The following is a 25882-nucleotide window of genomic DNA, read 5'->3' on the forward strand; positions in this document are numbered from 1 at the left end:
CCACTGCACCGCCAGGGAAGTCCCCAATATCTCTTAAGTAGCTGTGTATACTCGAGTCCTGCCCCATAAAAGGCCTTCCCTCTTGCTCCTGGAGGTGGTATCTGAGCAGCTCATCTTCAGTTCTGACCCTCTCATCTCACTTCTGATTCCGCAAGATCCCAGGCCCTCTGTTCCACCCTCACTTCCCCTTCCCCTTAACCTCCACTGCTCCTCCTGACTCAGGCTATGCCCTCAGAGATCACTCTTCCCATCCGGACATGGTCCTTTCTTCTTTGTTTACATTCCCTCCCTGGGCAATTTCACTCACACCCATGGCTTGGGTCACTTTAAACATACCTCCCAAACCTGTCTCCAGCTGCTCTTTGGACATCACTTTAACACACCTTCCTTCCTTTCCGGCTCTCCTCAATGGCAGGGGTATTGGTGTTCAGATTGAGAATCTGATAAAAGCTACAAGTCCTGTCCCTAAAACTGCACACGTACAAAATATTGCTTATAAATTCTGGCTTCCCTTCTCACTCAGAATGAAGTCTAAGGTCTTCCCCACAGTGATATGGACTGAATATTTGTCCTTCCCAAATTCAAATGGTGAAGCCCTAACCCTCATGTGATGGTATTTGGGGGTCTTTAGGAGATCATGAGAATTAGGTCGCGAGGGTAGAGCCCTCATCATGGGATTAATGCCCTTATAAGAGGAAGAGATTCACTCTCTCTCCCCGTCCCTCCCTCCTTCCACATGTGAGGACATAGTCAGGAGGCAGCCATCTGCAAGCCAGGAAGATTCCTCATCAGAAACCAAATAGACCAGCACCTTGATCTTGGAATTCCTAGCCTCCAGAACCGTGAGAAAATAAATTTGTTGTTTAAGCCACTCGGTTTATGGTATTTTATTTATTTACTTATTTGACTGCACCGTATCTTAGTTGTGGCACACTGGATCTTTTAGTTGTGGCATGCGGGCTCCTAGTTGCAGCATGCAGGATCTAGTTCCCTGACCAGGGATTGAACCCAGGCCCCCCTGCATGGGGAGTGCAGAGTCTTAACCACTGGACCACCAGGGAAGTCCCAGTTTATGGTATTTTAAAATGGCAGCCTGAACAGACTAATACACCCCACAAGCTCCATATTAACCTGGTTTCTGCTTGCTTCTCGGACCTCCTACTCTTCTCTTTGCTCACTCAGCTTTAGACACACTGTCTTCTTTGGGTTCTTCAAACATGCTAAGCATACTCAGGCTTCAAGGCCTTGGCACTTAACTTGGTGTAAGTGGGTGGGCTTTGTGGGGAAGGGCTTATCCATGACACCCCAGAATTTATAAGCAATGTTATATACATGTGCAGTTTTAGGGACAGGACCTGTAGCTTTTACCAGATTCTCCATCTGAACACCAAAACCTCTGCCCCCCAATCAATCAATCGCTCTGATCTCTCCCCCTCCCATCCACCTCCACACTTATGCTGTTTAACTATCAAACAGCCTTGTTGCCATCATCACGCCTTTGGTTTTCAAACCGTAACTGTCTCCCCTCTCCGTAGAGGACCGTGTAGTCTCCTCAGCCAGCATATGAAACCTCTCATATCCCAGCTTCAGCTTACCCGTCAAGCTGTACGTCCAGTTCTGCTGCTCTCTGAATGCAGCATGCACCTGTACACTTCTTTGCCCCTGCACCTGCAATTCCTTCTGCCTGGGATGCCCTCGCTCCCCATTTCTGCCCGGTGAACTTCCACTCATCCTATACGGCCCCATCTAGAAGGCAGTTCCTATGCTGGCCTCCTCACACAGCGGCCAGCCAGCCACGCTTCCCTGTGCTGCTGTGTCCTCAGTCTTGCCTCCACTGAACGGCCCCTGGAGGACAGGGGTTTGTTTCTGTGAGTGTGTGTGAGGTGTGTTATGAGAATGCGTCCCGTGGCGTGTGAGGGCAGGGACTCTGCCTCAGATACTCCCGGGACCCCAGAGTTGCATGATGGAATGAATTCTTCCTCGTCCTCAGGCCACTAAGAGCCCCACCTTCTCTACTGTTATTCTTTAAGGCAGCAAGTCATAATTTTAACATTTATTGGCTTTCTCTGATTGCCTCTGGTCCAGTTTTGGAAGGGCTCTCTGGGTTCTTCTGGCCTTGTTTCCGGGCTGCTGCAGCTGCAGCTTTTAAGGCCCTTTTTTGCTTCTTCAGCTTTTGTGCCTCTTGGAAAACCTGGGGATGAGAGAGGGCAGGAAAAAACTTTGTAACGCTATGCAAAACCTCTGACTTCGAGCACCTGGGGTGGGAAATGACTCCCTCAGATGGCCGCCCTAGCCTTTCTCTATGGGCTTCGTGCCCTGGGAGCCACCTCAAAGCCTCGGGGCCAGCTCCACGCATTGCTCAGAAACAGACGACCCCTCCTTTCTGCTCTCCCCACCACGGTCCTGGAGTGGGGCCAACCAAAGCAGCAGTTTCGACTCGTACCCGAATGCACAGAGCCTTCTTGGTCACCCAGCGGCGGTGGGGTTTTCGGGAGTACAGAGGGGGAAAGGTGTACTCAATCCCCAGCTCCCTGCATGTCTTCTCAAAGACAGCATAGTTGGTCTTGCGGAGGTTTTTGAGCATCTTTTTCCTCTGGTCAATGCTCATCAGCAGATAGCGCTTGTGGGCTTTGTCCTGTACGAGAGTTGGTATTACTTTGAGTATTATGTAAGTAAGTGGTGTGCCACTTCACGGTAACAAAGGATGTTCATTTTACCCTGGCAATGAAACTTCCCCACAATCTTAGGCAAATATTAGTGCAACTCTGAGGTAGGTAGTGTTACTGTTATTCCCATTTTACAGATGGGAAAATAAAGGCTCAAAGATGTTAACTGATTCATCAAAGGTTCTAGAACTGCTGGGTCGGGACCTTGTGTTAGGTCAGGTCTTGAATCCAGGTCTAGTGGTCTGACTCCACATCTCATGCTCTTTCCCCTGTACCACCCACTCAGCCTCTGCACAGCTCAGCAAACTGTCAGCTGGGGTGGAGAGGAGGGAAGGCTTAGGAAAACCCCTGCCCTCAGCCAGGCACTGCTCCCTCAGTGGGGCTGGCATTCCATACTCCAACTCTGATCTCCAAGGAACAGCTCAACTAGCTTCAGGGAACACTGAGGTGCTAGGTGTGGAGCTGGGCCAGTCTGTGTTCACAACCGTGTGTTTATTAAAAATACCAGCAATTGCCTAATTATAGCAGCTCTGTGTCCGACACTGTGCTGAGATCCAGCAGAATGGTTAGGAATGTGGGCCCTGGAGCAAGATCACCAAGTTTCAAGTCCTAGCACATCATTTCCTAGTGGTGTGCCTGTGCCTGGAGGGATAACTTAATTACGCCAGCCTAGCTCATTCTTCTGTACAATGGGATACAAAGACAAGTATAAGGGTTAAATGAACTGATGCATGTAAAGTATTTAGCATGAGGCCTGAATACTTTATACGCGTCATGTTGGCTGCCATTACTTCATACAGTCCTTGCAATCCTGTCGGCGGGTACTATTATGATCCCCATTTGACAGACAGGAGAATTGAGGCTTGGACATGTAACTTCCCCAGGGCCACACAGCCAGTTAAGTGGCAGTGGCAGAGCTGGGATTTGAACTTGGGGCAATCTGACTCCATGCACGCATTCAACAACTATTTATTGAGCGCCCACTGTGTACCACACGCTGTGCCCTTGCTCTGAAGTTTGTGTTCTTGACCATTGGTGACACTCAGCACTGCCCTGTAAGGCTCCCATTTCACCCCTGGAGGTGGGAGGGAAGTGTGTTTCCCACCGCAGCTGAGGGGTGGGTGCTCTGCTGCCTAGCCACCTGGCTTCTCAAGCTGTTTCTCTGGACCCAGAGGCCATCAGTGCTCAAGCTCCTCTCCCCCAGCTAGCTGTGAGTGAGGCCCAAGGGTTACCTTTCGATGTTTCTGCATGTGTTCTTCATAACTGTGGATCTTGACAGTCAAGGCAACAACTGAAACCACAAACCACAGAGGATGAGAGCTGGGCACAGAGGAAGGAAGAGCCAGACCTTGGTTATGTTTTAAGACCTCAAGGAAGGGCTTCCCTGGTGGCACAGTGGTTGAGAATCTGCCTGCCAATGCAGGGGACACGGGTTCGAGCCCTGGTCCGGGAAGATCCCACATGCCGCGGACCAACTAAGCCCAAGCGCCACAACTACTGAGCCTGTCTGCCACAACTACTGAAGCCCGCGTGCCTAGAGCCCGTGCTCTGCAACAGAGGGAAGCCACCACAATGAGAAGCCCGCGCACCGCAACGAAGAGTAGCCCCCACTCACCACAACCAGAGAAAAGCCCACGCACAGCAACGAAGACCCAACACAGCCAAGAATAAAATAAAATAAATAAATTAAAAAAAAAGAAGACCTCAAGGAATAACAATCGCCAAAGCTCTTGTACACCTCTCTGTCACTCCCAGAGCACTCTGAACTTCAAGATCTCAAAAGACTTTGGATTATCTTTCCTTTAGAAAGCAAACCATAAGGAAGGGAAGTTCCTTAATCTTATGAAGGTATCATCCCCAAACCCCAAATCCCAAATTAGCATTCTTAATGGTAAAACTTTAGAGCATTCCTGTTAAATTCAGGAATTAGTCTGGGATGGCTGCTATCATGGTTTATGATTCAATACTGCCCTGGAGGTCCTCACCAATGCAATAATTTAAGATCCCAAAACTGTCAAGGGTCTTCTCCTTGCCTCTTCCCTTCCAGCTGCCATCCTTATCTCTGTGTTTTCATTAATGAGTTTTCCGAATTATCAGCTCCCACTCATCTCCTAAAGCCCCAGAATATCCTTCCCTCAGCTATCCTCCTGTTTAACTCAAACCTATATTGCAAAGGCAAAAGCAGAAGGCGGCCCCAAGGGAGAGGCTGTCACTACAGCAGGCCCTTACCATACACACACTGAGCTCTGGGAGCACTGCAGAGAGTGCAGTGGGAACGCTGGCCCTGACCCCACGCCCTTTCACACCACCTTAACTGCAGTGGAGAGAGAGACAAGCTCTGGTTCCTGAGGAGCTTGGCCTGAGCTCATACAGAGGTACGAGGCAGGACCTGGGCGCTGACTACAGCATCACGGATAGAGTCCAGTTTTCACTGTCCTTGGTCCTTCCCGTCTCTCCCTTTACCAAGCCACATCTAATACCAGCGTATCTGCAGGTGAGGGGCCTGGATCAAGTACCAGCTAGCAGACTCCCCTGCACCCCCACTCCCCAAGGGCCCCCCGACCAACTTCGAGCCTCCAGGGAGCCGGTGTCCTTAGGGTTTTCCACGACCTTCTTCATCAACTGCTCTTTCTTGATTTTTAGCTTCTCTTTCTGTTGAAGAGAGAGACCGAGAATCTGTGAGGTCTGCCACCCTGTAAGAACTAGCCCTCATACCTCCAGGGCGAGGGCCACAGTCGTAGCAACTAGGCCACAAAGCTCAGGGCGTGACTTTACTCTGCTCATCAGGGTATGGTCTCTGGCCAACCACATGGCTGTTCACATCTAGGTGAGCCCAAGGCCAATGCCACTGACAGGAGACTGTTGGATGAATGTCCCCAAACCGTGCTCACTCATTCATGTGTTAGATCTTTATCGAGTACCTACTGTTTGTCAGGTGCTAAGGGTACAATGGGAAACAAGACTGTCCTGGCCTTGGAGGTGCTCAGTCTGGGGGTATTGACAATTGGATACAGAATGAGAGTGGGATAAGTGCTGTGGCTTGAGAAGCATGGGCTGGGAGGTGTTACCAAGGTAGGAGGGAGTCTCAGAGGAGAGGACTGAGAGAGGCCAAGGCTTGGCAAAGGCCACTCACCTGGTTGGCCATTTCCAAAGATAAGATTTTTTTCACGACATCATCAACCCTGTGGAAAAACCACAGCAATGAGAGACAGGTGTCGGCGGGGGTGGGTGGGATGAAGGAAGGGGAGCAATGCTGTTTTCATTTTAGTTTGAAAAGCAAGGATGAGTGAAAATTCCTTTTACAACATGAGTCTCTCTGGAAGTGGGGTGCCATTTCTCAGGGATTCAAAGTCAGCACGGATCTGATTTGCTGGGCTGAGAACATGGAATGATGTGATAACTACAGAAAATTGGGGCTGTCAGCTCAAGTGTTTCAGGCTTGTCACAGGGAGAGCAAAAAGAGGATTTCCATTTTAGCTGGAATATGGTTCTATCTGTCTTGAGACACTTCAGTTCTACAATCATTGTTTCTTTCTCATGTCACACTGAGACATGGGAGGGAGGTGGAGGGGCTGTGGGAGGGACTGGAGGGGCTGCCCAGCTCCCACTGCACAGGACAGGGGCTGAGCAGAGGATCCTGGTTTTGGTATCTTTCAGCCCTGGATTCAAACTCCAGCTCTGCCCCTTAGGAGCTATATGACACTGGGCAGTCTGATAATCTACAAAATGGGGACACTATTTCTTCCCTCACAGGGTCAAGAGATGAAAGATTTCTACAAACACCCGTGAGGCATGGTACCTCCTTGGTATCTCATGGTAGAGGGTCTTTACCCAGAGCACAAAAACGGCAAGCAGGTGTGCTCCATCTGCCCCTGCTGCCCACTCATCCTCACCATGCCTGGGCTTCTAGAGTTCTCTGCCCTGTTCCATAGTCAAGCTGCAGATATATCAGGCATCTACCTCGAAGGCCCCTCCTTGCCAATCCTCCCAGGGCCCCCTGCCTCATCAAGGAGATTTCTTCCTGCTTACTTCTCAATTCCAGGGATGTCCTGGTAGTCCTTGAGCAGCATAGAAGGCAGCGGGTCATCTTCATGGCTGGGCTGGACTGTCAAGTGGAGGGATGGAAAACACCCAGAGTCAACTCTCACTGCCCATCCTCCCAGACTTGGCTCTTCTCACCAACTTTGTCAGAGACATCCAGGGTCTGAAGCAAGGCACTGGGTAACCCCGGGCTCAGTTTTTCCTCTGCAAATCCTGTGGGCATCTGCCTTGATATTTCATGCTGGGAGTAGGTGGCCTTTCCCAAGACCCTGTACTGTGCCTGCACTTCTCACACACCTGTCTGGCTCTACAGTTATCAGACGTCCCGCTAGGATGGGTGCTCCTGTGGACGGACTGAGGTCGACTCCCTGTGAATCCCCCACATCTGGTCTGTGGCCCAGCACAGAACAGACACCCAACTAATGCTCGCTGGCTCACTGCATGAATGAAATAAGGGGCTTGAGAAGGGACCCTGAACTTTAAGATGCCTGAATTGTAGATACCAAATAGAGATCACAGGAAACCCTCAGCCTTGGTGTGTGCTTGCAGGTGAGGGAGAGGCATGGGAGAGATCAATTTGTCTTCTCCAGTCAGCCCCTGCTCTGCCACTATGCAAATAGTACTAACTAAATAATACTAAGATTTAGTAAGCGATCTGAACAGCTATGCAGACTGCCTGGGAATGGGAAACCAGACCCTCCCCCTCGGAAAGGCGGACACGAAGCGCTATATCCCACCCTCCACCTCCCCTCCTCTTGCCCTTCATGCAGCCTCCAGGCCCACGGCTTTGTCATAAGGTGGACGTGGGCTTCTTCGCAGGACCTCCGGCCCACCCCTGTCCCCCGCACCCCCCTCCCCCCCAGTGGCTCCACGTAGACACCTCTGTCCCCTTGGCCACCCCAAGCCTTCCAGGCAATCTAATCTCTCTTCTGCCCCAAATCCCACCCAAGAGCCCCTACCTGGTTTCTGGGTGGCATATCCGCGGGCGGCCCGAAGGATGAGACCTACACAAAAAAGAGGGGGCTGAGGACATTCTCCTTCAACAGTCCAGCCTCGATTCTCGTCTACGGCCCTCGCGTTACCCTTCTTCCAAGGTCTCGGCCCCTCTGCGAGAACCACAGTCCCATTTCTTCCGCACCCCGAATACCCCATGCCTCTCCCACCGCGCCTTACTTCTTCCCCACTCACCACTCTTTCTCCTGCCGCTACACGCCGCCCCCCTCCCCCCTAACCTCTTCCCGCGTATCCTCTATCTCCGCCGAACCCCACTTCCCTACTTCCGCTGTGCGGCTTCTCAGCTCCTCACCTCCAGGACGTGAGGGAAGGTCCCGCTGGACGGAGAGAAGCTTGGCGCACCCTCCGCCCGGCAGCCCGAGGACTGGGGCCTGGGTCACTGCCTGGGTCCGAATCGAACTCAGCGCCCTCCACGCCGCCCTCAGCATGCTGGCTTCTGACCCCCAAGGGACCCGCCCCACGGCCGCTGTCGCCTTCGCGGTACGGCCTTGGTTATACGGGCGCCGCCATGTTGGCTCAGGCTCGACCAATCGAGTGCAGTTGCGAGACCGGAGCAGATGAGGACCGAGATGATGGATTGGCAGGCGGGACTCAGTGATGACGCGAAGTTGGGTCGAGGGGAGAGGTCTGGTTAGCAGTAGCGCGAGATTGAGGGAGCTTGGTCGTTGCCTGACATCGTTAGTGGCGTGAGGTGCTGTATAAACTCTAAGATGCCACGTTTTCTTGAGCATGCCTCCCGCCCTTAATCCTACTCCATGTTCCTGACCTTGGGCCCCGATTATCTTGGGGGCTGCCCTGGGGCCTGTCGTGTCTTCTTCCCCCAACCTAGTATCTCCACCCCTTCTCCCTCCAGAGTGCAGGATGGACCCCTGTAAGAACAACTAGGTTTCAGCCTCTTCTCTGGCAGTGTTGTAGCGTGGTGATTAAGGTCGGTGATTTTGGACAGCCCTGGGCTGGAATCCTAGCTCAGCCGTTTACTGGCTGTGTGATTCTGTGTGCAAGTCACTCAACCTTTCTGGGCCACAGTGTGCTTACTCAACCATGAAATGGGAGTGGTAATAACAGTATCTACCTTTTAGGTTGTTAGAGGATTAACTGAGGCAGTTGTGTGCAAAGCACCCGGAATATAGTAAGCATTCAAGAAATACCAGCTTTGATACTTGTGAAATGAGGGGGTGTAAGGACAAATGCCAATTAAAAGTAGGAAAAATAAATCTTAATTTTCCCCGGTGCAAAAAAGGGAAAGACTCTTCTCCCCCTTGCTTTTCTTAGAGCATTTACTTTAGAATACGTGTAACTGTGAGTTCTTTCTCTGCCCTTTTGAGATGTATGTAAATCTTTTTAAAAGCTAAATAAGCCTCTTGCCAGTTTTACAACCCAGGAATGTGTTTCTCAAGGACCTGGGAGCCATCTCTTTGAAATATCTTTAAGAAAGATAGAGCCCCTGTCTCCCAGTTTCTGCTGGAGGGTGGGAGCCTAACTTCAGCTGGTGCCCAGCTCCAAGTTGCAAACCTCCCTCCTCTCATAAAGATATGAGAAATTTATTTTTCCTTTGGTTGATGGCAATTAGCAAACCCAGGTGGCTACCGCATTTCCCAGCTGAATTTAGGATGACCCCTGTGTGACAAATAGTGCTGTCACATCCTCTTGCTTGAGGACTAGTGATTATCTTGAGAAAATGTATGCAATGAGTTGTATCCGCTTGGCTGTGTAAACAGATACAATTTCTCTTCATCTTTGCAAACTCTGGAGCTGATTGCCTGTGACATTCTGGTTTAATTCTCATCCAATTAAAAAAAAGTTTTCTTCCTCTTCTACCCTTGTGGAGAGGTTTTCTATGTTGGCAGGAGATTTTGTTTTTAATTACATTTCTGCAACAGGGGTTACTCTTTTCTGAGGTCTGTTCCCCATGTCCCACAGTTCTCTGTGACTCCCTCGGTAACCCTGGCCACCAAACCCAATGGTCATTTCTCAAGTCTCCATCACTAGAATGGGAACTCTTTTTTTTTTTCTGGCCTCGCTGTGCAGCATGCGGGATCTTACTTCCCCCACCAGGGATCGAACCTGTGCCCCCTGCAGTGGAAGCGCGGTGTCCCAACCACTGGACCGCCAGGGAAGTTCCTAGAATGGGAACTCATTGAGGATGGACCGAGCCTAGTCATTTTGGAACCCCCGCTGCCAGCACAGGGCCGAGATGCTAGGTGAGGGCTGGCTGAATGACGGAATTAAGGAAAGAATAAATAAATGAATGATTCTAAGGAGTAACCCCCCTCCCCCCGATTTCTAGGGCTCTGAAAAGAAAAAGAACAGAGATTCAGGCACACTCAAGAGTTTCTCAAAACCAGGTCAAACCAAATCAGACCATAAACCAGTTTAAGAGACTGAAATTATAGGAAACAAGTACAAAAGCCTAGTGGGCAGGGCTTGAAAAAGCATTCTCTGGCCTTTGAAGTGGGAGGCCCAGCCCATGGAAATTGGGGGGATGGGGGAGGGATGCTAGGGGCCAGAGATAGGGGGAGACTGGGAGTCTTTCTGCCTTTCCTGGGGCTGGGGTTTTTTTAGTGAAGGGCTTACTGACCTCCTCTTCTCTGGATAGCCCAGGCTTATCAAGAAGCAGGCCCAGGTGGGGAGTTCTAGGAAGCCCTAGAAGCCCCCAAGACCTTCCACCCCACTGACCCGGAGCCCCTGCAGGAGAGGGAAGTCAAGCAGTGGCTCAAAGATACAGTCATCCTCTGGGTTTGGGACTAGGGGGTCTGGGGTCCCCAGGGGGCTGGTCTGGAACCAGAGGTTCTCATAGGACTTGGGGCTGGGGGTGAGGCCCCCCAAGAGAGGCTGAGTGGAGTCGCAGCGGAGGTAGTGCCCAGGCCCTGGGCCTGTGGGGCTGCCCAGCACCTGCACGTAAAGGACCTGGTCACTGGTGCCAGACTGGGGCTGGGGCTGGGTACAAGGTACTCTTGGGTCCCCCTGGAGCACATAGGCCTGGACCAGGCTGGGGAGGCCACAGGTCCCTGAGCTGTCATTGGACTCCCAGGGTCCTGGCTTCTTCTCTTCCTCCTCCAGCACCGTGATCTTGGTGATGGGCGGCATGCTGGAGTCCCGAAGGCTGGGCAGCTGGAAGGTATCCTGGACATAAAGATGTGGGGTGAGAGCCTGGTTCATTTCAGATATCTGCCCCAGCCACTTCCTGCTGCTCTTTGCTGAAACTCAAAGGGTTACTCAAAGGATGCAAAGCATCTCATATGTTCCTGACACGTGTTATGTGCTGTTCAGACTTAGTCTGGTGAATCTCCCCAGCACTTCTGCGTGGGATTAGTCCCATTTCACAGTGAGGTGACTGAGGCTTTGAATGGGTAGAGTAGGGATTCGCACTCAGGTCTGCTTTGCTCCAAAGAGGTGAAGTGATGGGAAGGCCCGAGTACTCATCCTCAGAGGGGTACCCCTTCACTTTGAGCCTGGGGTGGGAGCCTAACCCCCAGCCCCATTTCCCTTTCCCTCCGGTGTTCTCACCTCCGTTGTGATGGTAGGCACCCAGGAACCCAGGCTGCTGTGGGCTGGGTCTGGAACACTTGGCCAGAGGGGATTCTTCCTGCTGGAGAAGGGGGCGGGTGAAGGCTAGGTCAGGCATGCCCTCCCATCTTTCCATCCTTTCTCCCACCTACTCCCAGCAGCTGAAGGGACGACCCCTTCATGCAGAGAGGAGAAGGTGGAGGGCCTGACTCCCAGACCTGGGTCCTGAGGCCTGGCAAGGCTGAGAGGAGCCTAGACTGGCTCACTCAGGCCTGCACTTCCCTGTACGCAGGGTTCGTTGGGTGTCAGGTCTCTCAAAAGGACTCACCTGGGTCTGCAGCAGAGCTGGGCAGCCCCACAGAGGCAGATGAGCAAGACCAGGAGGCCGAAGAGGCCCAGGAGGATGTGCAGCTCAGACTCCTCTAGAGTGAGGGGAAAGCCAGAAGAGGCAAGAGTGCACGTAGGTAAGGCTGGGTCTCCTCCTTCAGACTGGGATCCAAGGGCTGGGCTGGGTCTCCTGCCTCAGACTGGGATCCAAGGGCTGGGCTGGGTCTCCTGCCTCAGACTGGGATCCAAGGGCTGGGCTGGGTCTCCTGCCTCACACTGGGATCCAAGGGCAGGGCTGGGTCTCCTGCCTCAGACTGGGATCCAAGGGCTGGGCTGGGTCTCCTGCCTCAGACTGGGATCCAAGGGCAGGGCTGGGTCTCCTGCCTCAGACTGGGATCCAAGGGCAGGGCTGGGTCTCCTCCCTCAAATCAGGGGATCCATGCAAGGCTTATCTACTTTCAAAATGGAGATCCTTTGGGTGAGGCACCCTCCCAACAGCCTTGTCCTGCCAGCCCCCTTCTCCCCTTACCTAGGGCCAAGGTCATCAGGGTGAGGCTTGTACTGTTGGTGGCCCACGCCTGGCTGGCAGCCATGAGGTGGACATGGTACAAGGTGGAAGGCTCCAGGCCACGGAGGACAAAGCTATGGGAGGAGGCGTTCAGGACAGTGTCTGGAGGAGAGGAGAATGGTGAGTCTGGGCTGGCTGCTGAGCCTCCCCAGGGCTTCTGAACCCGCCCTCCCTGGCCTTCTGGGGCTGTGGGGCACTGAGGATAGACTCACAGAAGGACTGGTCCTGAGCATTGGTCCAGAAGATAGTGTAGTGGGTAAGGGGGCTCTTCCCCAGCTCAGGGGCCTCGGGTACCCACTCCAACTGGGCCCAAGTCTTGCCAATGTGCCTTAGATGCAGCTCTGGGCCATGGGAGGGGGCTGCCGGAAGAGAGAGGTACAGGGGCTGACAGGGAGCGGGGCGGCGGGGAGAGCCCAGTTGGACTTGTTGTGGATCCCCAGACCCCAGAACTGGGACACTTTGTGGGGGTGGGTGATAGAAGAGAGTCCAGGGGGACTCATGTCCAAGCCTCATTTTCCCAGGAACTTTCCCTGCATCCCACCGACTGCTAATAAGTGGTGGAGCTGGGATTTGAACCTGCTCTTCTTTGACTCCAAAGCCTTGCTACCTGATTTCTGCCAGGCCTGATTTTGTCTGGTTCATTATTTGATTTCTGCCACTGACTCTCTAAGTTTATGCCAGGTCCTCAGTTTAATTTTTATCACACGTGACACCTGATCAGTTTTTGCCAAACTTGCTCCCTGAATTCTGCCGTGCTCACTGCCCAATTTCTATTACCCCACCACCTGACTTCTTTCCAGCTACAGGGGTCCAGTGTAAGCCAGAGGTAACCTTAGGATTGAGAGAGACCCTCTTCTGGGCCAGAGGTAGGGGAGGAAGAAAATGTTCCCTCGTATTCCTGATTTTGGGGGCCTAGACAGGCCTTGAGAGAGAGGAGGGGATTCTGAGAAAAGGCTTGGTGGCTGACGAACCCATCTCTTGGGAGTAGGCATAGATGTGCTGGGAGGGTCCTTTGGTGTCCTGGTACAGGGGGGTCACAGTGATCTCGTAGAGCTGAAAGGGCCTGATGTTCTCTGTAGAGAGAAAATAGGGTCGGCACCCTGGTTAGGGGCTAGCCTCTGATGATGGTCGGGGGCTAACCTCAGACTTCAGGGATAACCTGGACCTCATTCTGCAGGGCTGGCCTCTGCAGTCTCTTCTTCAGACCATTTGGTGCGGGTAAGGGGCAAAGAGTGGAAGAGAGAGCTAGGAAGGTGGCAGAGTCAGGGCTGGAAACAGAGGATCCAGTTAGACTGCAGGAGGGACTTCCTGATTCTGAGGATGTGAGATGAGAACAGTGAAAGAACAGGAAAGACTGGGGAATCTGCTTCTTTAGGGCGGTTCAGCTCGCCCCTTTCCTACTGTCAGGCAGGTAAAATGTCCCCCCCTCTCCCGGGCCCTGCCCACCTGCCCAGCCCCCCAGGCCTGCCTCACCCTGCAGCAGGGTCCCTGCAATGCTTCCATTATGCTCCATCCTCCAGGTCTTAGGGCTGCCGCTGGGGCTGGGGGGACCGATGCCCCACTCAATGACATAGCCCCGAGGCTGAGGGCTGGGGGGCTCCCAGCCCACCCAGAGGCTGTGAGGGTCTCGAGCCATGGTGTGGAGTCTGCCCAGGGGTGGGCCTGGAGACAGAGTAGGAGACGATGACATGAAGATGAAAAGAATGCAGGCCCTGGAGCCAGATGCCTGGGTTCAATCTGGCCTTTGCTACTTACAAGCTGGGTGACCTTGGGTAAGTCAACATCTGAGCCTCAGTTTCCTCATCTGTAAGGTGGAAACGATGATAAAAGTTTCTACCTCGTAGGGTCATGGTGCAGATTAAATGAGGTGGTACATGAAACAGGCCTGGCATGGAGTAGTGCTTGGTGATGATGAAAGCTAACGCTGTGTGGTTCTCGGTATGCATTAATTCACGGAGTCTGCTAACAGTCCCATTGTGGGGCACAACTACGGTCCCCATCTTAGCAATGAGAAAACTGAGACAGGGAGGGTAAGTAACTTGCCTAGGGTCACATGGCTGGGAAATGGGAACATTAGCTATTGTTATTGTGAGTCTCACTTCATGAGGACCCATGTTCAGGGGCACCTGGGGTTGGTAGTGGCTGATCCCCTGAGAATGAGCAGTTAACTCAGGGACTGTGTTCTAGCTGGAAAAACTTAGGGCTTTCTTTCCCATATCCTTGGCAGAATAGACTGTGTGTGTGTAGGCACCACCACCGGCTTAACCTGGTTCTGGCTAATGATAATAATAATAGCTAACACATATGGAACAGTTACTTTGTGCCAGGCACATGTCTTAACTCGTAATCTTCACAGTGATGCTTTGAGTTAGACACTGCATCATCCCCATTTGCTAGATGAGTAAACTGAGGCCAGGGAGGGTAAGTAACTTGCCCAGATCACATTGCTAGCAAGTGACAGGGCTAGATTTGAACCCAGGCAGTCTAGCCTCCGAATTTACATGCTTAACCATCATGCTCTACTAGCTGCTGGCCCCCTTTACCTCCGCTCTCCAAGAAGACCACTGGGGTAGGATGAGAGGTCCCAGCTGTGTTATAGGCCTCAAGGATCACCTCCCGAGCTTCTGAAGGCAGTTGGAAGGTACAGTTTAGCTCCGTGGTGTTGCAGAGCATTGGGTCTGCCCCAGCCTGGTCTGAGGGTCTCCAGGAGACCAGGTACCCTTGGATCTGCCCGCTGTCTTCCTCCAGGGGAACTGGCTGCAGTGGGCATAGGGGGGAAAAGATAAGGGGATGCCCAGCTCATCTGGAGTGGAGGAGAGCTTCTAGATGGGGTGGCCATGTCCCAAGAACTGAGCCCCCCAGGCTGGGAGCCAGCCCTCCTCCCTCTCTCCCTTCTTCCCTCTGCACCAGGTCCTAGGAGGGAGGGAAGGAAAAAGCAAGTCGGTGTATGCAGCAGGCACCAAACTAGATGAGTCCTCCACTGTAGTCTCTCCAGAAGGGCACTACCCAGCTTCCTAGGCACATGCAAAGTGCATGCAAATCACCTACAAATGCATCCAAGCCTCCCAGACCTGTTGGAGTCCTGAGCCCCAGCTTGCAGGGGTCTGTTTGGGTTGAAAGAGGTGGAGGGATGGCCTTCAGAGGGGGTTACCTGCCAGAACAGCTGCACGTCCACTGTCCTGGGGTCCAGCTGCCTCTGCCGCCACCATGTGTCCAGTCTGACAATGGGGGCTGTGGATAGAGCAGAAAGAGAGGGTCAGGGAGGGCCCTGGAGGCCAGACTGGGTCCTGATGGCTGCTCCCAGCCTGTTACCACCCACTTACCCCGTTGTGTGGTGGTCAGCTCCAGGCTGGGGCTCCAGTTGCTCCAGTGGCCAGGCAGGCGCCAGCGGGTGCAGCGCATCTGCAGGGCGTAGGCTGTGGATGGGAGGAGCCCGCATAGCTCATACTGGAGGGTCCTGGAGGGCAGGGCGCCCACCTGGTGGGGGGGGGCGTGGCTCTGAGCCTGGATCTCTGTGCCCTTCGGTGCCAGCTCAACTTACCCTGCCCTCAGCCAGCCCCACCCCAGACTCCTGAGGTTGCCTTCCACCTCACCAGGTCCCAGCTGGCTTCTCCAAGCCGAGGCTGGTGGCGCAGCTCACACTTCTGATCTATGTGTAGGCTTGGCTTCCAGGTCTCCCAGCGCAACCTCAGGCAGCCTGGCTGGGGCGGGGCCACCTCAGGGCTGGGCCCCAGGGCCCACAGTGTGGGGGGCTCCAGTTTCACTGCCAAGAGAGGGGTCGTCAGACCCTTTCTCTGATCAGTCCTGTTGGGCTCTATCCTAGCTTCCACTTGTCTCCCTGTCTGTTGTTCCATTTCTTTTCTGGGTCTCCGTTTATGGGATCTGTGTGTCTTTCTGTCTCTCTCTGTGTCTCTTCATCTCTGTGTCATCCTGTTTCTGCAGGTCTGTCTCTGTATATGTGTCTGTTTCTCTCTCTGTTTCATACTCTTGCCCCAGGGCCTTTGCACTGGTTGTTCTCTCTGCCTGAAGCACTTACCTTCCGGATATCCAGTGACTTGCTCCCTCATTTCCTCCAAGGATCTTCTCAAATGTCACCTTCTCAGTGAGGCCTTCCCTGACCACCTTCCTGAAATAGCAATAGCCCCCTCTCCCCATCGCAGCCCCCTCTCCCCATCGCGTCCCCCTGCTCAATTTCCTCATCATGCTTGCCATTACCCGACATTCTATTTTGTTTATTTTGCCCACTGGAATGTAACATTTCAGGGGCAAGATTTTTGCCGTTTTGTTTACTGCCGTATCCCCAGCACCTAGAACAGTGCCTAGCGCAGAGTGGGCACGTCAAGAAATTTGCTGAAAGAATTAATGAGTGTGGGCTTCCCTGGTGGCGCAGTGGTTGAGAATCTGCCTGCTAATGCAGGGGACACGGGTTCGAGCCCTGGTCTGGGAAGATCCCACATGCCACGGAGCAGCTGGGCCCGTGAGCCACAACTACTGAGCCTGCGCGTCTGGAGCCTGTGCCCCGCAACGGGAGGGGCCGCGATAGTGAAAGGCCAGCGCACCGCGATGAAGAGCAGTCCCCGCACCGCGATGAAGAGTGGCCCCCACTTGCCGCAACTAGAGAAAGCCCTCGCACGAACCGAAGACCCAACACAGCCAAAAATAAATAAATAAATAAATAAAAGTAGCTATAAAATTAAAAAAAAAAAAAAAAAAAGAATTAATGAGTGTATCTCTTTGCCTCTGTGTTTCTTCCATGTCCTTGTCTGGGTCTCCATAGCTCTGTCTACGACTGCATCCACTTTGTTTTTCTCTCTCCTCTTCCTCCACCTCTAGGTCTTCTAGCGTCTCATTGTCTGCCGCTGGGTCTGTGTTTCCCTCCCAGTGCCTCTCTGTGTCTGCCCATGGTGGGGTCGCTCCCCTCCCCCACACTCAGTGTCACCCACCGACGTCCATAGGGACAAGGCACAGCTTCGGGGACACGCTGGTTCCCAGCGCGTTCTTGGCCTGCACCCAGATGCCCGTATTCTGGTACAGCTGTAGGTGTTTGCGGGGGATGGAGCAGTGGCTCTGCCCGTCCTCAGGCACGCAGTCGGGGATGGGGTCCTCCTGGCTCTGGCAGTTGCCCCGGCTCCTGCCAACAAGCCAGGCTTGGGTGTCAAGCGGTGGAAGAAAGCGAGGCTCCCTTCTGCTCCCATCTTTGCCTCTGGCTCCCCACCCCTACAGTCCTACCCATGCTCTGTCCCAGGACCCAAAGGAACGGGGGCTGGTGTAGAGACCCCTACTCACTTGAAGCTCTTCAGGGTGAAGTTCGTGGACAGATGGGTGTTGGGGCCTGGCTCCCACTGGCAGGTGAGGCTGTTGGTTGTGAGGTTCATGAGGCAGGACAGGTTGTGGGGTGTGGCGGGAGGGTCTGTGTATGGGGTGGGGAGAGTGAGGGCTTCAGGTAAGACCACTCAGAAAGCTCCTACTGGGACCACTTGGCCTCGTTTCCTTGCCCTGGGTCAGTCCCTCGTCTCCATGCAGGGTGACCCCAGAGAGGCAGCCCTGGGGGAAGCTAAGTTACAGGCACGTACAGGGATAAGTACCACAGAGTCTCCAACCCTCTCAACTCTGCCCCCTTTGACAGTAACAGTGTAGCATCTGGTTTTCATCCTGGTTCTGCCATTCATTAGCTGTGTGATCTTGAAGTCACCTAACGGCTCTGTGCCTCAGTTTCCTCATCTGAAAAATGGGGGTAATGGTAATATACCTACCCCCTAGGGTTCTTGTGAGGGCTGAGTGACTTACTATGTATACAGTGCTCAGAGCAGTGCCTGGCATATAGTGAGCGCTCTGTAGTGTCAGCTTTCACTGTTGTTGATTCTTAAATGAGAACCTTGGTCTTTCTTTGTTTTTAGTTATACATTGGCTTGGCACAAATCCATCCTTCTCAGTTTGAATAGAAGGCTGAGACTGGGGTAGGGGAGAAGCTGGGAGCAAGCCCAGCTCATAGAGAATGTTCTTCCTGGAGACACCCTCCTATGGCTGGGGGCTTGGTCTTACTCGGCAGCCATATGGAGTAGTGGTTACTATACTGGCTTTCGAGCCACACTGCCTGTTATAAATCTTGGCTCCATCCTTATTAGTTTGTGACCTTTAGCATGTCACTTACCCTCCCCGAGCCTCAGTTTCCTCATCTGCAAAATGGGGCTAAATAACACTACCCACTGGTAGGGAAGATGACATGATATTGTGCCTTTAAAGTGCTTATTGAGCAAGAGCTCAAGAAAGAATAGTTCTTATTAGTATTGGCAGGAGGGCATTGGAGGCAGAGTGGGTGGATGGCTGCAGGGACTCACAGCCTGCCTGTAGCTCAGCCTGGTCCAGGATCTGCAGGCTGTTGCCCCAGTGCAGGCAGCAGGAGAGAAGGGCCCGAGAGCGGTTGAGGTGGGGCAAGGTGATGGTGGACTGCAGGGTCCCATTCGGCAGGTACTGCTGCCTCTCCCCGGGCTGAAGCTCTGCTTCCAACTTCCATACAATGTGTGATTCCGAGCCCAGGTGGCTGCAGTTCTGGCTGATGATGCAGGAGGCTGTGATGGGATCCCCCAGGCGGATGATGGGGGCTGAGAGGCTGATGTGCCCGCACTGCTCCAGGCCTGGGGTGGAAGAGAAGGGGCCATAAGTGACTCCTCTGCCTGGCAGAGCTGGGCTCCTAGATTCAGTACCCCTAGACTCTGTGCCTTTACCTTCATGCTTTACCTCCCAAGACGTGTCGCTGGAATGGGGAGGGTGTGTATGGGGACTGTGAGAGGCTCTGGGGGTGAGATCAAGATAGCGGTGTGTGGGTAAATGTTTATCAGCTGGCTATACAGAGAGAAACAGATCCTGGTTTGTAGCCTGGGCTGCTTTCCCTGGTGTAAATATTCCCACCGTGGCTGATTTCAAGCTACCAGTGTGACATCACTGAATGTGAACCTGGGAAGAGATGTACACAATCAGCGCTTGCAAGCCAACCCCAGCACACCACCAGATGGGAGACTAGTCCCCTCCCCAGCAGTGGTGAAACAATGGTTAGAATGATAGGAACCCCACAGCCACTGCAATCTTTTCAGATTTCAAATCTGATTGTTACCCCATCTTGATCATAGCACTTCAATGGCACGTTATTCCTCTGAAAGGCAGTATGGTATGATGGATAAGAGCATGGATGTTGGAACTAGACTGCCTAGGTTTAGAGCCTGGTTCTATTGCTTATTAATTATGTGACCTTGATGTGTCACTGAGACTTTCTGTGCCTCAGTTTTCTCATCTGTAAAATGGGGATAAAAAGTCCCTACCTTAGTTTTGTTGGAAGGATTAGATGTGAGAACACGTGTAAGGCACTTAGAACAGTGCCTGGCATGTAAATATTTGCTGCCATGATTAGGATAAAGACTCAGATCCTTCTTACAGCCCTTGTGGCCTGGCCCCTGCCTAACCCTCCTGGTTCCAGCTCAGACCATCCTTTTCCAGCTCCCATCACTCTGGCCTTCTTGCTATTTCTTGAAAACACCATGCTCCCTCCAATCTCCAGATCTTTGTACCTGCTGATCCTTTTGGAGGGGCTCCTTTTCTTCTCTCCCACCCCTCCTTCACCCGGTTAACATTTAGGTGTCTTGCGGGGAACCAGACCAGGTTCTGACCAACCAGACCAGGCCAAGCCCCTTGAACATTCCCAAAGCTCTTATTATCCTTCATAATTATGTAGTCGTGTGATTATTTGCTTGTTTGTCCCCCAAACTAGACCATGGGTTTTGTGAGGCCAGAGACCTTGGCTGTTTCACTCATTGCTGCATTCCCAGCACCTAGCACAGAGCAGGCCCTTGGTGGATACGTATGGAATAAACGAGTAAGCACTGCCATTTGCCCACGATGTCTTCTCTCCTCTCCCAGGTGTTCTTCAGCCCATTTTGCTGATGGGGATGCTGAGCCCTTAAGAGGAGGAGCAATTTGTTTAGGGTCACAGAGCAAGTTCTTGGAGGCTTCTACTACTCCACAGACTCAGAATTTCAGACTAGAAGGAAACTTGCCAACTGTTTACTTCAAAACTCCACCTGATACTGAGTCCTCCACAGCAGGGCTAGGATGGCCTGTTTTTGTATGGCCTGCCAGCTAAGAACATTTTTTATATGTCTGAAGGGTTAAAAACCAAACCAAACAAAAAACAAACAAGAACATGCAACAGAGACTGTATGTGGCCTGCAAAGCTGAACATTACATCAAAGTTTGCCGACCCCTGCTGTGCCTTGGCTTGCATACCCCCAGAGATGGGAGGCTCTCCACCTATCAAGATAGAGTTTCCATAGTCTGGAGAGCTCTGCCTGGGATTCTTTTTATTTTATTTTATTTATTTATTTTTTGGCCGTGCCATGTGGCATGTAGGATCTTAGTTTCATGACGAGGGATCAAACCCGTGCCCCCGGCAATGGAAGCGTAGAGTCCTAACCACTGGACCGCCAGGGAATTCCCTGGGATTCTGTATTTCAGGATTAAAGCTGCCTCCTTACGGCTTCCACCCTGATCCCTTTGCTGCCCATGAAGGCTGCACAGGACTCAGGGGTTCCTTCTGACAACACGGCAGAGATTTGCAGACAAGACCTGGCTCTTCCCCACCTTCTCCAGGCTGGCCAGCCCAGGTCCTCTCACTTTTCCTCAGAGGTGGTGGTTTGCCTACAGAGGTCTATGCATGGGAACCTGGCTACCCCACATCTGTGGCCCAGTTGATTCTTTCGGGATTCTCTGGGAATCCCAGGAGCACTGTGGCAGTGCTGGGAAAGGCCTCCCTCCTCCACCCCCAGCATCTCTCCCTGTGCTCCCCTCTCCCCTCGGCGCCCTCGCTCCTGGCCACACTCACTTCTGGGGAACAGCAGGATGATCAGAGCAGCTCCCGCTAGGTTCCAGGCTCCCAGCCCCGCCATAGTGCCGGCTTGGTGCTCACCTGGAGGCAGAGGACGATGGTTAAGGTCATGGGCTTTGCAGTCAGAGCTGAGCTTAGTCCTTGCTCTGCCACAGTGTGGCTTCGGCCAGGTTACCTGATCTCTCTGAGACTAGTTTCATTGCAAAATGGAGGTAACAACAGCCTATACTGCATAGGGTTTTGGGAGGAAGACCCAAAATGATACAAGTCAAGGGCTTCACGCAGTGCCTGGCACATAGGAGACGACTCTGTAAGTGACAGCCGCTGTTATGATTCTATTTGCCTTCCAGGAGAGAGCAGGGAAAGGAGCCACAGGGAACAGTATTCTTCTCCACTTCCGTTCTGTCTTAGCTGGGTTGCCCCCTCACAAAGCAGAGCCTGAGATGAAGGCTTGCATGCAGGGAGTTTATTTTGGGAAGATTCCAGGAACAGAGTGAGGGAGTGGGGAGAATGAAATGGGCAAGGAGGGAAAGCCAACACAAGGGTTCGTCATCAAGCCAGTCACATTTATGGACAACTGGGGCTCAATCCCGCTGGAACCTTCCAAGGAGCCATGTAGAACAAGCCTCAGAACTGTCCACCCAAGGGACAATTCATCCCTTGGCTGGCTGAGAGAATGGGAACATTTTTTCACCAATTCCTGCCCCCCGTTGGTCAAGGGCTGTCCCTTGGGGTATTAATTCTCTGGCATGTCCATGTTGCACATGCATGAATACCAGACAGGTCCTCCTGGGTGAGCCATGCTCAAAGTCCTTTCCTCTGACGCTGGTGAGCGTCAGAGACGCTCCCTGGCAGAAAGGGACAACTCCACAGAGTAGCTGAGGACAGGTTACACCTCGGGAAGCCGGCTGCCGCAGAGATGGCTAAAGGGAAGGTGGGCTGGAGGATACCCCCAATTCTGGGCACAGACCTCTGGAGGCCTTCTGGGACCAGGCATCCTGTGGTCATGGCGACAGTGCCCAGATGGAGGGAGCATTAGTTCCCTCTAATTAGTTCATTAGTCTCAGGAAGTATGCATAGGTTTCTACTGCTGGGGTGGGCTTCCAGCCTTTCCACTCTGCTCCCACTGGGGTCTTGGGGCCAGACACCTGATCCTCCAGCACTAATTGACACTCTTGGTGGCAGGTCAGTGGGAATCACCAGCCTGTACATACATGAACACATACATGTAGGTGGTGTCTCAGCTGATCCCCTGTGCTCAGAAAGAATTAAACTCCTCTCCCTTTTCTCTCCCTCCAAGAGAGAGGTGTGAATAAGAAATGCCCAGATACCCAAGGCTATTCCTGCCTGCCTGGGTCTTACTTAAACCCCTGGTCTATCCTTACGTGTTGCGGTATCAGGATACCAGGTGAATGCGAGCCCATAAGTCACCTTTTTGCAAATCATGAAAAAAGCGCCCCTTCCTCTGGACAAATGCAGCCCCACACTAGGACCTGGCAACTAGAGAACAGGCTGAATTTCAACCTGCGCTTGCTGGGCAGCTTTGTGCAGTGAGAAACCTGCACAACTGTTCAGAGCACCCCAGTCTACCAATCAGTGGTTGGCAACTTTCTTCTTACAGCATGCCAGTATGATTATCCACCATGCCCACTTGTTGGGGAAGATTTAACCTCCTTGGCCCAGATTTTGGGACACTGGTGCCCATCTCCATGTATTTTTGATCATATCCCAGCCCTCCTGCCCAGCGAAGTACCACTTCATCTCTCTCCATTGGCTCCTGTCCAGAGTGGGCAATGCAACCCCAAGCCCCCAGGGGCCCAGGCATCCTTTCCCAGGGTTGCCAAGGGTTGGCACATTTGGCATCAGTCCCTGGTCCCCCACGGCAGCCCTGGGTGCTCCCTACCCCAGCTGAGTGGGATCTGGGGCCAGGTAGAGCATGGTCTCACTCTCTGGGGGCCCAGTCCTGAGTCAGACCACCTGGTCTGAACCCCGGCTCCACCACTTACCAGCTTGGTGACCTTGGACAAGTTACTTCGCTTTTCTGAGCCTCAGTTACCCCATCTGTGAAAGAGGGATAACAATAGCACCCACTTCTCAGGGTTGTGGTGAGGATGAAATGAGATGGTCCGTGATAAAAGCACTGAATACGGAGCCTGCATAGAGGAAGTACTCAATAACAATGTTATTTTCACGCGCCATAAAGCGGGACACCGCCTCGTGGAATCAGCATGGTTTAGTGCCTCCCTCCCCTGCTTACAGGCTGCGTGGTCACAGCCTCCTAGGACTGCCACCTTGCTTTTGTCTGTGTCACACCGCACATTTCAAAGCCCCATTTCTGAGTCCCCTGCTCCTTGGCCCCCCAGTCTCCCCTCTTGCTCCAGCCATCTCGGCTCACTCTCTGGCCTCTCTCTGAGTCCCAGCACACCACGCTGTCCCCTGGGGTCACTGCATCACCCCCCCTCCTTTCTGTTTTCCGCTCCTTTCCCTCCCATCACACTCAACCTTCTCCAGTTCACACCCCTCTCTCGCCTGTTCTTTCTACTCCCCTTCACGTGGAGATTCTTTCCATGGGAAGAGGGTTGGGGGGAGGAGGAGGCTGGGAATGAACAAAGGGAGAGGACTTCCCAGATGTGGTTCAGACAGAGAGAGACAGGCGGAAAAAGTAGGAAAGTGAGATACACAGACCAAAACGATGGAGAGAGACTCACAGAGATAAAGACTGAGGCAGGAGAGAGAAAAGAGCCGGAGACAAGAATGCTGATACACAGAGACCGAGGCACTCAGAGGCTGAGAAGCAAGAGATACTCGAGATTTTAAGATTCAAGAGACAAAGGGAACCGTGAGAGACAAAAAGAGAGGCACAGAGAGACTCTGAGACGGACAGAGAGAAGCTCAGAGGCATGGCAAGCCAGAGAGGGGCTGAGGAGGAAAGAGAGATGGAGAGTGAAATAGACAGGGATGGAGCCCGGGAGCAGCTAAGACATAGGTTCAGAGAGAGAGACAATGAGTACGCCCTTCCCTGAGTCCAGCCCTTTCTTGAGCCCAGATCTGTCCTCAAAGAGATATTTGTCTGTTTGTGACTTCCCCAATGCAAAGAAAAGTAGGGGCACCCTGGGAAAAGTAACTCAGCATCCGGGGCTCTTGGTTCCAAGGGACAAATCCTAAAGGCAGGAGCTCTGCTCCCAGGCCCCCTGCATACGGACACCCTTGACAGAGCTGGGGGAGCGTAACTGGGACTCCAGGGTCCCCTCGAGCCCAAGGCCCAGCCCTCCCTGGGGCTCCCCTACTCACGCTGGAGCCCGCGGCCGGGCACCCGCCTGGCCTCTCTGGTCTCTGCTCTCCTCTTCAAGGCAAGTTCCTGAAAACAGCCACAGCCTGGCTGCTCTCCCCAGCCCTGTCGTTAATGGCTCGGCCTCTGACAGGCGCAGGGGCTGCGGATTGCAACACCTGCCCAGCCTCCTTCCCGCCCTTGCATTGTCGAAGCTGGCACGGGCAGCCCCTTCCTCCCAGGAAGGAGCCTAGGAGGGAAGCTGGTGGGGCCCGGGCAGCCTTCCTGCCTCGGGGGTCTTAAAGGGGCAGAGGGATGTGGCAACGTTGTCCCCCTCCTCTGCCTCCGGATTTCCTGACCTCAAAGCTCGGAGGCCGGCAGGGCCCAGGCTCTAACCCGCCTGGGTGCCATTCCCATGCCCCCTCACCCCGCTGCCCTGGGGGAACATCACTTGGAGACAGACCCTGGCTCGAAGGCTCGCTCGGCCCTAAGCCCCTTTTTAGCACTAGACTTGGGGCCCTGATCCTCCCAATATTCAGAGGGGCGTCCTCCAGGTTACAGGGAACTCTGTTACACAGTACCTTCCTCCCGACTCCCTCTGCATGGCATGTTCCTTACTGTGGCCCAAAGGCCACACAGAGGAATGCGGACTCTGGCGACAAGGCAGGGGATTGCCTGTGAGGCTCCGGTCTTCACAGGCTCACTAGAGATTAGTAATGTCAACTCACAGTGATTCTGCCAAACTGAATATTTTTTCATTGAGTGAAACAGACTACATTTTATGTCTTTCACAATTCCTCTGCAATTGTTTACAAAAAGTTTTCTGTGCATTTTTCTAAAGAGGGTTCAGACTGTTCACAGTTTATTGGGTTTATGATGCAATAAAGATTAGGTACCAACAGACTAGCAGAGTGTCTATAACATAGATCCTTTTTAGAAAAAGTGGGTTTCTGAGTCTGTTGTGATGGGGCAGACCTGGGCTCCAGTTCTCGTTCCAGTACGAAATATCCAACTGTCTGCAGCAACCTCCCCGAGGTGTCCCAGAAGCCTCACATGCTCAACAAATCCCACTGACTCCTCTTTCAAAATATAACCAGAATCCTGGGTAGATAGGTATTCACTGTAAAGTTCAACTTGGCCATATGTTTGGATATTTTCCTGATGAAAAATTGGAAAATATAAATATCACTTAATCCAATACCAGCCAGCTCTAAGCCATCCTTTCTCTTACCTGGATCGTTGCAGTGGCCCCCTCCCTCGTCTCCCACTTCCATTCATCCTCATCCCCCCGACCTGTCTATTGTTCCTTCAGCAGCCAGTGTGGTACTGATCAAACAGAAGTCAATTCATGTCATCCTCTGCCCCAAACTCCCAAGGGCTCTCATCTCACTCAAAGTCAAAGCCCTTTCAATGACCTACAAAGCCCTGCTCAACCCGGGGCCCGTTCCCTCCCTGGTCCCTCTCCTGTGATTACTCTCCCCCTTACTGCTGTGCTCTAGCCACTCTGTTGCCTTGTTATTTCTTGGACTTGTTAGGCTCCCTCCTGCCTCTGGGCCTTTGCACTTGCTGTTTCCTCTGCCTGGACTCTTTTCCCCCAAATCACTCTATGGGTCACT

The 25882-nt window shown here is 52.9% G+C and overlaps 2 protein-coding genes across 7 annotated transcripts in view; both read right to left on the reverse strand.

Annotated features, from left to right (window-relative positions):
• Positions 1–8271, reverse strand: part of LOC103000012 (protein OSCP1) — a 40123-nt gene extending 31852 nt beyond the window's left edge. For 2 of the 5 annotated variants that reach the window (XM_057557236.1, XM_057557243.1), the window contains exons 1-5: positions 8014–8270; positions 7667–7711; positions 6696–6771; positions 5800–5848; positions 5234–5318 (exon numbers count right to left, since the gene is read on the reverse strand). In XM_057557236.1, the coding sequence (XP_057413219.1) occupies positions 5234–5318; positions 5800–5848; positions 6696–6771; positions 7667–7711; positions 8014–8149 (391 nt within the window). In that variant the 5' untranslated portion in view covers positions 8150–8270. Of the gene's footprint in view, positions 1–1595; positions 2192–2443; positions 2636–3898; positions 3958–5233; positions 5319–5799; positions 5849–6695; positions 6772–7666; positions 7712–8013 lie in introns of those variants that run through there. The other 3 variants (XM_057557245.1, XM_057557229.1, XM_057557237.1) reach the window with 3 other exon arrangements.
• A 1889-nt stretch (positions 8272–10160) lies between these two features.
• On the reverse strand, positions 10161–24374 carry CSF3R (colony stimulating factor 3 receptor). 2 transcript variants are annotated; one of them, XM_028166643.2, is made up of 17 exons: positions 24290–24374; positions 23005–23059; positions 20996–21079; positions 18462–18758; positions 17410–17533; positions 17067–17254; positions 15717–15886; positions 15447–15600; positions 15275–15354; positions 14667–14880; positions 13597–13785; positions 13095–13196; positions 12336–12482; positions 12085–12225; positions 11557–11650; positions 11229–11307; positions 10161–10844 (listed from the first exon to the last, which is right to left on the reverse strand). In XM_028166643.2, exons 3-17 carry the CDS (start codon positions 21057–21059, stop codon positions 10365–10367), a joined length of 2523 nt encoding a protein of 840 aa, XP_028022444.2. In that variant the 5' UTR covers positions 21060–21079; positions 23005–23059; positions 24290–24374; the 3' UTR covers positions 10161–10364. The 2 variants fall into 2 exon arrangements, with proteins under 2 accessions (XP_028022444.2, XP_007182602.2); XM_007182540.2 differs by having other exon boundaries at positions 11229–11310.
• Positions 24375–25882: the final 1508 nt, after the last annotated feature.

Source organism: Balaenoptera acutorostrata, chromosome 1, assembly GCF_949987535.1.
Source record: "Balaenoptera acutorostrata chromosome 1, mBalAcu1.1, whole genome shotgun sequence".
NCBI lineage: Eukaryota > Metazoa > Chordata > Mammalia > Artiodactyla > Balaenopteridae > Balaenoptera > Balaenoptera acutorostrata.